At 41.7% G+C, this 14,262-nt stretch overlaps 1 protein-coding gene across 3 annotated transcripts in view; it reads right to left on the bottom strand.

Moving 5' to 3' along the window:
• The window catches only part of PFKP (phosphofructokinase, platelet), a 383,854-nt gene that overhangs the window by 34,107 nt on the left and 335,485 nt on the right, over window positions 1-14,262 (bottom strand). The window contains exons 16-19 of one of the 3 annotated variants that reach the window (XM_078663307.1): window positions 11,393-11,545; window positions 6,604-6,756; window positions 4,068-4,232; window positions 3,112-3,173 (exon numbers count right to left, since the gene is read on the bottom strand). In XM_078663307.1, the coding sequence (XP_078519433.1) occupies window positions 3,112-3,173; window positions 4,068-4,232; window positions 6,604-6,756; window positions 11,393-11,545 (533 nt within the window). The remainder of the gene's footprint in view (window positions 1-3,111; window positions 3,174-4,067; window positions 4,233-6,603; window positions 6,757-11,392; window positions 11,546-14,262) is intronic. The other 2 variants (XM_078663306.1, XM_078663305.1) reach the window with 2 other exon arrangements.

Raw genomic sequence — 14,262 nt, 5'->3', positions numbered from 1 at the left:
TGGCAGTGAGTCGGAAGGGGACGACCGGCCACCTGCACATGGGCGTCATGCACGCGGCGAGAACCCAGCTGAAGGCCACAGACGCCGCAACCACATCACAATGAACAGTTTCTAGTCCACCCACTCCCCTCACCCAACAAATCACAATTGCATGCAAATGGAAATAATGACATGACGCCAATGTATGATGCAAGATTAAATATTATTGTTTGATTCACAATAATAGTGCAAGTTGCCATCCTTCCTATGCAAGCAGTATTGCCCCATACTGCTGCGTCCAAAACACAGGGCAGGCTTATAGTGTCAGCCTGTGCCTGTAAAAGTACATGTTAGTCAGGTGCGCCTCCGGCGCGAATCACCCAAGCGCCTCTCTGGCTCCTCCTCTGCCACCGCACGTGACCCTGCAGTGGGCCTGGTGCTACGTCATAACACCGCTACCTGTGAGGCAGACTGGCTGCTCACACTTGAGGTGCCCTCGCTGGCATCGCCCCCCCCCCGACAGTGCCAGGTACAGGGGGGTGGAGTGCAATAACGGCAGTGGTGTGGTGTTCTAATACTCTGGCCACATCCTTGCAGCATTGGATTAGCTGCTGCTGCTGCGCCAGGGACCGACACGATAGCTGGGATGTCGAATTGCCGATCACATAGTTAGACCTGGTGTATGACGCCAGCCGCGTCAGTAGCTGCCGGTGGTGGCGGCGCCCGGTGTTGCGCTGTGATATTAGCGCAGCAGTGTTGGCCTCCATGGCTGCCGTCATGCGGTCCATCCTCTCCCCCACACCTGCCATGGCTGCCGTCATGCGGTCCATCCTCTCCCCCACACCTGCCACATTGCGGCCAATATTATGCAGCTGCATCTGTATGGCCCCTTGCCGGCGTGCCTGCATCTGGTGAATGCGTAGCATTCTACGCTCTATGCTCATGCTAGGCAATCGCACTTCCATCCCCCTCCTGCCGCTGCGTGCATTGTTCTGCAGGCGAGCCCTGCCATGCCTGCTCTGCTGGCTGCCCACAGTGGGTGGGCGCTGTGTCACCGCTGTCGCTGGAGCAGATGTGGAGGCTCCAGCTGCTGCGGGCCTGGCTGCAGGGGTTGGTGCAGCGCCTGTTGGTGCTGGCACTGAGGGCCTGGCTGCAGGGGTTGGTGCAGCGCCTGTTGGTGCTGGCGCTGATGCTGTGGGCCTGGCTGCAGGGGTTGGTGCAGCGCCTGTTGGTGCTGGCGCAGATGCTGTGGGCCTGGCAGCAGGGGTTGGTGCAGCGCCTGTTGGTGCTGGTGCTGGCGCTGAGGGCCTGGCTGCAGGGGTTGGTGCAGCGCCTGTTGGTGCTGGCGCTGATGCTGTGGGCCTGGCTGCAGGGGTTGGTGCAGCGCCTGTTGGTGCTGGCGCAGATGCTGTGGGCCTGGCTGCAGGGGTTGGTGCAGCGCCTGTTGGTGCTGGCGCTGATGCTGTGGGCCTGGCTGCAGGGGTAGGTGCAGCGCCTGTTGGTGCTGGCGCTGATGCTGTGGGCCTGGCTGCAGGGGTTGGTGCAGCGCCTGTTGGTGCTGGCGCTGATGCTGTGGGCCTGGCTGCAGGGGTAGGTGCAGCGCCTGTTGGTGCTGGATGTGTTTGTGCCGGCACCTCCTCCGCATCCTGTGGTTGCTCATCGATGAACAGCCTGTCACTGTTGCTGCTGTCTGCGTCACCTGTGAGGGGAAGTGGACGTCCATTAGTTGCATTTATCTGTCACACGTGCAGTTGCTACATGCATGCTGGATGACATTCCCTGACTGGCTGTGGCATTGCGTACTTTGGAACCTGTCTGGCTGCATTGGGGTACTTGTACATTGTGGCCACACTAAATGCTTTAGGGCATTACCTAATGTGCACCGATGGCATGACTTTGGAACATTATGGGAGGCTATAGGGTAATGGCCATTCATAGGCGACAGGGTCACAGTCGCATGCCACTTACTTTGGCTCTCTTGGGTGGGGCGGGATGAGTCCAATCTGATGACCCCAATGCACGCCTCGGACTCCAACGTGTCCTCGACGCGGTCCTCCATGGCGGTGTTTGGAGTGTCTGTAGGTCCTCCCCCTCCAGCGGCTAGGGACTCTCCCAGCCTCTCGGCAACCCTGTCCTTGGCACGACCTCGGAGGTCGTACCACCTCTTCTTCAGTTCATCCAGTGACCTGTCTGCCACGCCCACGGAGTTCACTGTGGCCGCTATCCCGACCCATATTCTCCGCTTCTCCTGCTCAGGCACCTTCCTTGACTCTTTTCCAAACAGTTTGGAGTGGTTCTCTACCACCCCTTCGATGAGGTGCTCCAACTCCTGTTCGGAGAACTTCAGTTTTCTCTTGCGCCCGGTGTTCCTGGGCCCTGGCACAGCCTCCTCTGCCATTGCTGCAGTGAGATTGGGTGTGGTATTCCAAGTTGGCAGGTGTCCTTGCAGGAGCTCACTCAGTTGCTGCCTCGAGGTCTGCCTAACTGTGGTGAATGGGGGTGGGAACTGGCTGCTTCCTGGTTGTGATGTCATCACTGTGCTCGAAAAGCGACTTCCCGTTTTCCCGATCACGTGTATTAGCGATTTCGCAATTAGCGATATCGCTAATCCTACACGGATGTTGCCGAAAATAGCGATTAATTTGCGATTTTCGACACTCGCTAACGCTTTTTGCGGCCGCGTGCGAATCGCTTTTTTTAATCGCTAACAATCATGTCTAAAATGCGATTCGCAATTAATCGCAATTGGGAAATCGCAGATTCCGGTTTTCATGAATCAGGCTGATAATTCTGCCTGCTATCTTCTCTACTTAGGTGCGAAATATTTGTGTGAATCTGCTCTAATTGTGTGAAGCACAGTTCCTCTAACTTTTTTCCTCAAACAGGTTCCTATCAGTAGGATAAGGAAGCACAATGCAAATTGAGCTCACTACCAATAATAACATACATGTCTATTAAAAAAAAATCACTGACAATGAAATGGAATCAGCAAAAATATTGACTTTGTCCATGTATTTTGAATGTCAAGTAGGTACTTCTTTGACTTTTTGAGTGGATCCATGGATACTTGATAAATTGCATAAATAATGTACTGTCACATATGTCAATTAATTAAAATATTCAAACACTCACCTCAAAACAAGACCCCTTTGTATGCTCGTTTTCATCTTTTCAGTTAAATGTTCAACATTAGCCTTGAGGGAAGAAGATAGACTTATTTTTTGAAAAATAAATTCAAAATATAGCATGGCTGCCTAAATAAAATATTATTTTGACTTTTAGTTTTAATTCAAAATACACGTTGACTCTTCTTTAAAGGGATCAATAAGGTAAATATAAAATTGCATTGTACGTTAGCTTGTACAACTATATGGGTTGCTTTTTTAGTTATGAACATGTTAAACTCTTCTACGTGTTAACAAAAGCTTTTCTGACCAGCTCCTTAAAAGAGATCTTTTTTGCAATAATGTACATTTTTTTTTATTTAAAACGTTCTTACTTTATGTCTTTTTGCACACGTAAATATAAATCTTCCAAATTACATAATAAACATATATGCTCACCATCTCTTGGCTGATTGGCATGTATCGTGGATTGCTCTTTCTGGGGTTTTAGTATATGAGATAGCTTAATAACAAGTTTGTTTTCCTATGAGTGGAGGAGTGTGGCTCACTGATTAGAGCGGCAGACCCTGATGCAGAGGTCTGGCCTGGGACCAGGGTTCAATTCCCGTCGCGGCAGGGTCTTGAGCTCAAATGTCCGCGGACCCGATAATTCTCGGCACGGTGCCTACTCTAATCATGGCGTTCCACGCTGCAACTCTGGGCAATAGCTTGCTTAGTCTACACACCGGCCCTAATCGCTAAGGATGCCTGGCTTCACCAGGGGGGTGCCCAAGAGTTGGGCGCCTCACAGGAACAGGCCAGGACGGGTTCCTCAGCGGTTTATTCAGAGCGGGGACACACTGGTAAGTGTAACCATGCGCTTTATAAGCTTCAGAATTACAATATGAAGTTGTGCCAAAAAAACAGCAACATGGTTTGAAACAAAGAAAGACCCTGATTTTTTCAAGAACGTTGTTTACATACCTGAAGTTCTCGAATATCAAACTGTTCTTCAAAAATATATGCAGCATCAGCACCCGCAGCGAGAGCCCCCATATTGGCCAGGTAGCCGCAGTATCCGCCCATCGTCTCAATGATGAACACGCGCCGTTTCGTCCCACTGGCTGACTGCTTAATGCGGTCACAGGTCTTACCAAAACATTTTCAAAATAATACAATATTAGTCCAAAAAATAAAGCATTGCCTATTATTCTTTCAAGATATTTTGGGAAATAAAAACAAAAAAAAGTAAACAGAATACACACAATTATGACAATTTGTCAGTTTACAGTTAACTATATAATATTAGTAACATCTACTCGAGGGCTGAACTGTGCCAAGTTCGCCCATCAATAACAACAATATTGCAGTTTAGTTTAGGAATGCCTATGCAATGTAGTACAGTACTATGCAATGTAGTACAGTACTATGCAATGTAGTTCCAGGATGGCCTAAATTTAACAACATGGCTTCTAAAGATTCTATCAAAGAGCAAGCTGAATTGGTTGTGTTTGGATTAATGAAACAGCCGCTTAAGTATGGATACCAAACATGTACGGCTGTTTGAAGTAATTGAGCCTTTTGGAATTTTGCTATAAGGCACTGTAAGTCTTTACATTTGTATTTTTTGCTATCATTGTGATAGATATAAAAAACCGGTGAGACTGACTTGGCCCAGTACAATAGCCACTGAACCACATATATTTTATTTACTTTAAAGATAACAATGTGTGCACATTGATAAAGAGTGATTAGTTGATACAGATCATTTGACTCACAGAGCAAACAAGAAAAACAAATTCAAAGCAGGAAAATGACCTGAAATTAGACTACATGTTTACAGAACCATTGACTGTTGATCACTGGAAACAGCATAGTGCCTTTAAGGAGAGTTGATATATGATACCTAAAACCTGAGGTTATAGGCAAAGTGGATGAAATAGTTCATGAGGACAGCAAGCCCTCGAAGAACCTGTAAATTATTATAGTTTACTAAAGATTGGAACTGGAAAGGTGATGATGGAAAGACATTTTCTAACTGGATGTGAAAATAAATATTAGAATAGATGGATCCTCAGACATGTAGCTGTTAACATACAACTAGAATTCCACAATTATTATTATTGGATGATGTTTGCATGATATGGACTGTAAAATCTACATTAACTATACATAATGTTATTTTGAACTGATTTGCTACTAGTATGCCTTCTTTGCTCTAACACTTGTTGACATAGACTCAGAATTGGACACTCTATCTGCTTAAAGACAGGATCATATTCATGTTGTGTTTATATGGCTCTTAGTAAGTGGTATGTGAATTGCAGGGGGTGAGTGCTACATTACTTTGACTAAAAGAAAAAGTGGTTCAAACCCCATCCTCGCCATGTCTTTAAAGGGTCGACAGAGTTACCCGTGAGGGGTGCAGCATTTTCAAGGGTAGCTAGCTGAATATAAGGGAAATGAGTCAGGTCATCAGGTGTTCTTTTTGGAAGTGAATTGCACAACACTTTACCCACATGTTTGGCCCGCTCCCATCATGGTACCACCATAGTGTGGCATTGCTCCACCCCTTGATAAGTTGTGACAGACATGTGATTTGTATATTAAGGATTGGCCAGAGTCCACCGGTTATGGCTACCCAGAGACCAAGAAGGCAAAAACATGAAATGGTATCAAACTTCACTGGGGGCAGATGGGGTTGGGCAGGATATGCAAGCCCAAGCAATAGTAAGCCGTCTGTGGGGAGTTGTAGTGTTTCACGCCATTTCCAGATTTAGCTCCATCACATGACAACAAAGGCATCCAGAATTAGATTATGTTCAACGTCACCAACCCAGGAAAGCAGAAAACTAAGAAAGCATTCCTGCTCATTGTTTCTTCAGTCATCTCATAAAAGACACCTCCACAAGGCCTTTGATATGGCACTACAAGCCAATGTGCTTCAGATGCAGAATGTCCAGTAAAACACAGTGGCTCTTTCATCTTGATGACTCATTGAATTCCAAGAAACTGACGTGACTTTATTCTACGATGATCTGTTCTATAAACCCGCAAATACGTTAGAAATATTGGATGATATTGAAACTTGGGCATTAAGGCTGCTCTGCTTGGAAGCCTGGAGTGTAATGCAAGGAGACAGCCGGGTGACCATAGCAGTCATAAAGCACTCACTAACAGGGCCCTGACTCACTGCACTGGGACTCTACTGCAGTGTACACAAATTACACGGTTCATGTTAAGAATTCCTCGTGCCACCATCATAGCTTTGTACTGTGGAAGTAGCTCGAAAATATAACAGTATCTAGAACTATTCAGAAAAGTAGAAAAGTGGAATAAAATCAATAGGACATCCTAAAAGGTATTTCAATATATAAAAACTATAAAATTCATATTATTATACCTCAAATTATGTTTTAAAATGTAGATTCCACTCCAAGTGTAAAATGTCGCCATTTTCCTCCCAGTTACTTGAATACAATTACTGTCACCATATAATAAAGCAAATGTAAGTTCTTACCTCCATAATAGTATTGAGAGCAGTATCTGAACCAACGCTTATGTCTGTGCCTGGCACATTGTTGCTAATGGTGGCAGGCAATATACACATGGGGATGCAAAACTCCTCAAAGCGGCCACGTGCTTCAGCTAACTGCAGCATACCTTCGAACGCCTGAAGCACCAGTACAAATACAGTTAGCTAAACGTGCAAGTTCATAAAAATTCTGTCAGTGGTTCCTTTGGCGTGATGGCTGGACGTGATTTCCGACAGGATAACAATGTAATTACATTGGAGGAAGCGTGTTTTTCATATTCATACAATAAAGGTCGAGATCTCAAACAATGAACATGGGGTGACGCATTCATCCGCAGGTAAAGGCGGGAGATATTGATTTTAGTTGTTACGCACGTTTAAAATTTAGCAGTGGCACAGTGGAGCAATCACCTCCACAGAATGCCCGAGTTAAGATTAATTTGTAGCAGTCATTGATTCGGGGAAAGTGTAAAAAGAAGAAAGCTAAGCAGATAGCTGAGAAAAGAATATCTAGGAAAACTCACCATGATTTGAAAAAAATTTTTTATTCTGTTGTAATATGAAACGACAATAATTTATAAAGTATGAGGTAGGTGACTCCATTTAAGTTAGTTTTGAATTTTGTTCTCCTGTAGACCTTACATTTTAAACAACTATCTCTGGTCAACTGTCTAAGCACATAGGACAAACTAAATTCCAGGTACCTTTAAAATGTTATCAACTACTGTCTAACACAGAATGTGCTCCCCCACTATGCACACCTTCAGGAAGAGCCTCAAGACCTGTTTCTTCGGCATATTCGGAGCTGCAACCCCCCTCACCCAGCGCCTTGAGACCCTCACGGGTGAGTAGTGTGCTTCACAATTCCCTGATTGATTGATTGAATATAATTTCCTAGGGGATTTAAGCTGCTTTACATCAGATGGATGAAACAGAAGCGACCTGCCTACATATTCTGAATTAAACAGTACAAATACAAATATTATACTTGACCTTTGTAAAGACATTTTCTAACACTGTAAGAGATACCTTTTATTTAGTTTTGGGTCCAAGTCTGGTCTAAGGTATATAGCATATTACTTCTTATTTGAAAAAAATATCTGTCATATTCTTCCCGACTTCCTTGGCCAAATGTTTGGCCACGACTATCCCTTTTGGGGTGGGTCAAAAATGTCCATATAGGTGGTCTCTATCTCTAATGGCAAAGATAGGCTAATAATAAAATTATGACATCAAATATATCCAGAGCACTAAGCTTATTTAAGCATTTCCATCCATCACTCTGTGCTGTATAAAACATTTCAGCAAATGTTTCTCTGGTACTATAATGAATTAGTCGATCTTCGATTCCTAACTCTAAACTTGAGATTAAAGTGGGGAGTTTTGAAGAGGGACAATTCACTCCCTCAACACTTCTCTTGCCTCCCCCCTGGTACTTCTCCTATACACCCCATTTGTCGGCCATCAAAATGGTAAACTGACATATAAAACTGTTGTTGTATGTGAGTCTGTCATAGTTATGGAATAGCACTTGCATGATTTAGAGAACCAGAATTCCTAATATATGAGGAACCTCTGCATTTTCTTAGACCAGGCCTTTTTTCATTCCTAGCTGTTGTGATTATGAAGGTGTATGTTAAAAAATGGGTGCCTGTCTTAAAAAAATGTGAGGTAATGTTCCTGCAGTGGAGTTTACGGATACGGTTGTCTTGCTTGTCTCAACTCAATAGATGTTCCAGGAAGATCATGCATGGTATCAAGGGATGAGAAACCTCTTACATTATCAGGCTGGATAAGTCCTGCGGCTGTCATCGATCTGCATTTGTTTGGAGGGGAAGTGAAGATACATTGACCAACCCACACAAATAGCTCCAAGATTGGCTAGGCAGATGTGGACGTGTATATAAATGCCTTGCTGTTGCTTCTCACAATGTTGTTTGTCTCTTTCGAAATTAAAACTAGATGAGGCCCCATAACCATCTAAGTGTTGGGTGATCTTTAGTCCCTTTAGGTGAAAGGAACTCCTCCCTCTAAAGTTTTTTTGTTTACGTCAGGACAGGCACTCAAAGTAGAATAAGGCTTTTGGTTCCTGGTTTGTCCCTTTAAATTAGTCTTAAGTTAGCCTTGCCTTCTCCTAAATCTTTCATTTTACAATATAGGAGCACTTCTGATTAGACATAAAGGAGGCTCATTATATACCAATTATACCATTATATACCAACGCCTGTAATAATTTTCTTTTACTTAATCGTGGTTTGTGCCAGCTTACTAAATCTGGTGAGACATTTTACTCAGAGCCTGCCAGGAGAAGTGATACTACTTTTCATTGCTACAAATTACTGCTGGGCATTACTCATCCACCCATGCCACATTCTTGAAGAAGGGCAGGCTGTTTGGTTGTCACTAATAGACCACCATTAGGGAGATCTGTGCATTATCCTCCAACAGTATATCTCTGTTTCCCAGGTTACTGAACCATGGAAGCAGGTTGAGAAGACTGTGCCATCCAGAGGTGTGTGCCACACGGACCAAGCCTTTCTTGAACATCCTTGTGCTTCTTCTCAATATGCCTCCAAATGTCACATACATGTATTCACAACCAGCCAGCAGCATGTCTTCACTTATTCATTTTTATAGGCCACTTTGCTTCTTTTTCATTATGATATATTCTTGGTGTTCCTATGAACCTCTTTGAAGCCTCAATAAGAAACCTACCTGCAGGTCATTCTGTAAACAGTAAAAGATGACAGACAAGCTCATTTTCATTTTCATCTTACCGTATTTTCTGGTGTATAAGACGACTTGTTAACCCTTGAAAATCTTTTCAAAAGTTGGGGGTCGTCTTATACGCCAGGGTCATTTTATAAGCAAGCGAATATAGCCCAAACCCTATATTTAAAAAAGAAAAGTAGGGGGTCGTCTTATACGCCCAGTCGTCTTATACGCCAGAAAATACGGGTACTTGGTTTCTGAGACATACAATTACTCCACAAAGTAGAATTAAACGTGTTTTTGTGCACGAATTTCAAGATCTATATATTACATCTATTAGTAAATCAGTTCCCCTTTTCATATTTTGGAAATCAACATGAATCTGGAGTCTGATTCCAAAACATACACTTACATGTAGGCCGGTTTCAAAAGACCTGCCAGTCTTAGTGTGCCAATTGGATTGTATAATTATGAAATTGATGTCACGAAACAGGCACAGAGTGAAAATACAAATAAAACAATATTCATATGGCTCTAGATACATCTACAGATCAAACAATGTATTTACATCATAAGTACTTTTGTAACTGAATTTTTTTAGTGTTAATATATCCTTACCGAAGGCAATCAATACAATGGAATACATTGGGTTTAAAGACAAATTGCAGTGAAGTGAAGCATCTAACTCTAAAATGGGAAGCAGAAAAACTAGCAGCCTCTAATGGGTGAAAAAGAAGATAAGGAGCTGTGATATATGTGATATATGTATATATGTATATATATATATATATATATATATATATATATACACATGTATACAAATAAATATATATCCATACATATATATCTATATAGATAGATAGATAGGTAGATAGATAGATTTATACAAGCATCTACATACCCACACACAGGGCTTTCCGTTGTCAGGCAAGTGCTCAATGTATTGCAACACCTGTCAACACATACCCTGCAGCACATGCAATGTCCTACAATAGCAAAATGGGTGAAGTGATTTATAGAGAGCAGGCAGAGCAAAGCACAGAGGCAAGAATATACACTAATCATTCCTTAGCAGAAGTATCTTTCAACTGCATATTTTAAAGACTAGTGCCAGAACTAGAATGCTTACTTGAAATTTATAGTAAGATTCAAAATAACCTGCTGCTAAAAGTGATTTAAATGTACTTAAATGTATATTGTACGATGTAAATATTATTTTATGTGTACTACCAACTCTTTCAGCTCCACAACTAGTGCTTTATAGGTACTTTAAGAAATAGATCCTAGTCCATAGGCCTTTTCTTTTTTATTGCTCTTGTGACGAAAAATAGCAGAACACATTAAGAAAGAGAATAAAGAACTGCTACACTATCAAAAGGATTTAAAAAAAATAATTTCAACAATATGATGGACGGCAAAAATAATTATGCATACCAGGGAATGGGGCCTAACACGTACTCTTGCATTCAAAAGAAACTTTAATAAACATGTTGAATTAGGGCAGAAGAAAGCCGTCCAGTCCTAGTCATCGCTCTAATAAACCACTGACATTTTGATCAAAATAAATAATGTTGGACTAATCTAGTTACAAAAAGTTTGGCCAAACTTTTAATGTTTGAGTAAATGAAAAATAGCTGACAATTATCATAACCTTCACTTTTTTGATTTATACGTTTATTAAACTAGAAACTCTACTTTTATTAGTGCGTCTGAGCTGAGTGTGGAAATAAATTTTCTCCTAGCCTAAACATTTCTGGACAGTTAAAGCCAAAATGACACTTGTTGAACCTCATGTGGCTTCTTGTTATACTGCTTTATAATACTTTGGTTTAGTTGCCTTAATCTAGCAAAATTCCTCTTTCAGTGATTCGCTTGCAATAATCCGGTACCAAAATGTTAATTTAGTATGTCTGTTATCCACAAACAGATGAGACTTTGCCTGTTCTGGCACATCCGATTAAATATACAGCTGAAACTTTATTAGGCAAGAGCAATTCCAAAGAGCTGTGTTAGTGCATGCTGCATACACAACATGAACATGCAATCACCCATTCAGACTTACATCTGTTATTGTGTTCAGAGCAGTGTCTGCACCAATGCTGAAATCTGACCCCGGTACATTGTTGGAGACAGTGGCAGGGACCATGACCATGGGAATACAGAACTCGTCAAATTTTTCACGGGCCACAGACAGTTCCAGCAATCCCAAATAAGCCTGAGGGGCATGGGGATAGCGTGAGGAGATAAAAAAAGACATGGTTGCAGTGAAAAATAGAGAAAAATGGATTGGGCCATAGGGAGATCCACTGGTATCACAGCACACCATTTACAGCACAAAGGAACCCCTAAACAGACACAAAACACATACAAACATAAGATAAACAGAAAACAATTTAATTCATCATTCTGGAAATGCAATTTATATTTTAATTATCATTTGACTACATATACATCTTAATGTATTTTACTTCTTTATGAAAAAATAGAGAAACATTTTGTGTAAATTAATCTTTTCATGTAATATCTCATGTAAGGTAGTTAGAAACACTCTGGTGGTATTTTTTTGGAACACTTTCTAATATTGTCAGTTGATGTTTTTCTAATAAATATTTTGATAATAAAAAGTGTAAGTTGCTATAATATGCTAAAAGTCACCCAGCAATACATATGAAAATAGGTTTAAGTATGGTTACTAAATAGATTATATTTTTTTTGTTGTCTTTACAGACCTGTTTTTGATTTAACTTGTTTTGCTTCTGATCAAGCATATTAGATTGATTTTGTTATATAGTTGCTGATTTACTTTGACCTGATTCCTTAAAATTTTCTCGGCCAAACTCCAGCAGGGTTTTAAGACAAAAGCAATATATGAGGGCAAAATCCAAGTTTGCAGTATCAGAAGTATTTGTATTTTATCCCCGCAATTCGGATTTGCTTACATGGAAATCTCATCAATAGATGGTATTTCTGTCTGAGCAAATCTACTTTCATAGACAAGTTTCTGGGTACTCCTGGGTGAATCCGCCAGTGAAAGTAGGTGAACACCAGCAAACTCACATATTTGTGAGTACTAAACAACAGATGACATTTAGGTACTGATTTAGATCTCGGCGGACGGGTTACTCCGTCACAAAGGTGACGGATATCCCATCCCCCGAAATATAAATCCCATTACATCCTGTGGGAATATATTTAGGCAGATGGGATATCTATCACCATTGTGACGAAGTAACCCATCCCCCAAGATTTAGACGGGGCCTTAGTTTCCTAAACTAAAAAAACTTGCAAATGCAGTCTTATCAGTGGCAGGAGTAAACATGTCATTTAAGGTGAAAATGTGAATGGAACACCACCATAACTCATGGGGTTGCCGTGATGGATATCCTGTCTGCTGAAATATTTATACCATTATTTCCTATGTGATTTATATTGTGACGGAGTTACCCGTCCGCCAAAATCTAAATTAGGCCCTAAGCCTCAATGCACTTATGCCTTTCATTTTCGCATGCAGATGTTTACTACTTGTATCAATATCTAGGAGCATTCCTGATGATATTAAATTCAAACTAATTATAAATACACTCCTAAGGTAGTAGTAACAGAAGTCAAGTATGTTTCTCACTATTTTCCTGTATGTTGTGAGACTCTAAACAAATATGTTCAAATGCTTCGCATTCCGAATATCTTGTGGCTCAGTTTATGCATACCTACCACAGGCTGAAGCAGTGTACTAATTACTGCACATTAATGTCCATCTGACATACTAACAAGGCTTTTGTACAACTCAGCAAGACACACCATGCATCACCCCTACTACACAGCATACCCTTACACTGATGTGTGATCATACACGCATACAGTCTGAAAATTCAATTAAGCCACTCTTAAGGCATCCAACAGAACTTGCTACTGTCAGCTACCTAGCTCATGTTACATTTGCCAGTAATGGGCAGCTGAACCTACTGAAGAAATAAGTTAGCAATTCGGTACAGCCCTCCAGTCTCACCCACCAAAAGATATGGTTCATTAAAATTGTAACACTCACTATACTAATGACACATCTCCACAAAACCGAATCAGACCCTAGTCTATGAGAGTAAATTTTGGAAAGCCATACTCCATGCTTCTGAAATGTGCTCTATGCCATATTAAATGCTAACTAACAATAATTTGCGAAGAAATCACCACTCCTATTGCCGGGACCAGCTAGAGAGCCGTGAGCAGTGATGAAAGGCACAGCATGGAATGGTTAGGCTGTCCGTAGGTTCCCCACATTTCTGTGTATTTCAGGTCATCACACCACTGCCCCTCACAAAAATTACCAAGAATTAAACTGGAAAAAGACATACTGCAATCTAGGTGCGTTTCTCTCTGTCTGGTAAGTTTATCTAACCACAGGCCTGTTTTGCACTTGTATTACAGCACCATTGAAGGAAAGAGACAGACTGACTTGGCAACAGGCACCCTCCTAATAAATGCACAGCAGGTAAACCATGAGCAGTGTGCCTTACTACCTCTCGGGCACAGATCTTTGATCTGTCCAGCACCTCATAAGAGGGGTTGTACCCTGATTATACTCTACTGCCCAATATATAAGAAAAAAGGGTAAATGTAAAAAAATAAATGAAAGGTTTTAAGACATATAATTTAACTTTGAAAAAGCAAAAGTATCTGGAACTTTATTAACACTGTGTGTTTTCCAAACTCATATGGTTGCGTACCTTACATTTCTGTGAGATGCTATGTTTTGACAATTTCTACTTGAGCTAAATTGGAAAATACTATTGCAGGAGTTTCCAAACATTCCAGGGGCCGTATTACACATTTAAAAGGTACGCCCGGCAAAGTCAAGGAAAATGCATTGTATGAGAGTGAAAAACGGAGCGGTTGCTTTGAAGCTATTCTGTGTTTTTACAGTGCAGGAGGCAACCC

This window comes from Lissotriton helveticus, chromosome 10 (genome assembly GCF_964261635.1).
Source record: "Lissotriton helveticus chromosome 10, aLisHel1.1, whole genome shotgun sequence".
Classification (NCBI taxonomy): domain Eukaryota; kingdom Metazoa; phylum Chordata; class Amphibia; order Caudata; family Salamandridae; genus Lissotriton; species Lissotriton helveticus.
This window is presented reverse-complemented; position numbering and strand designations above follow the sequence as displayed.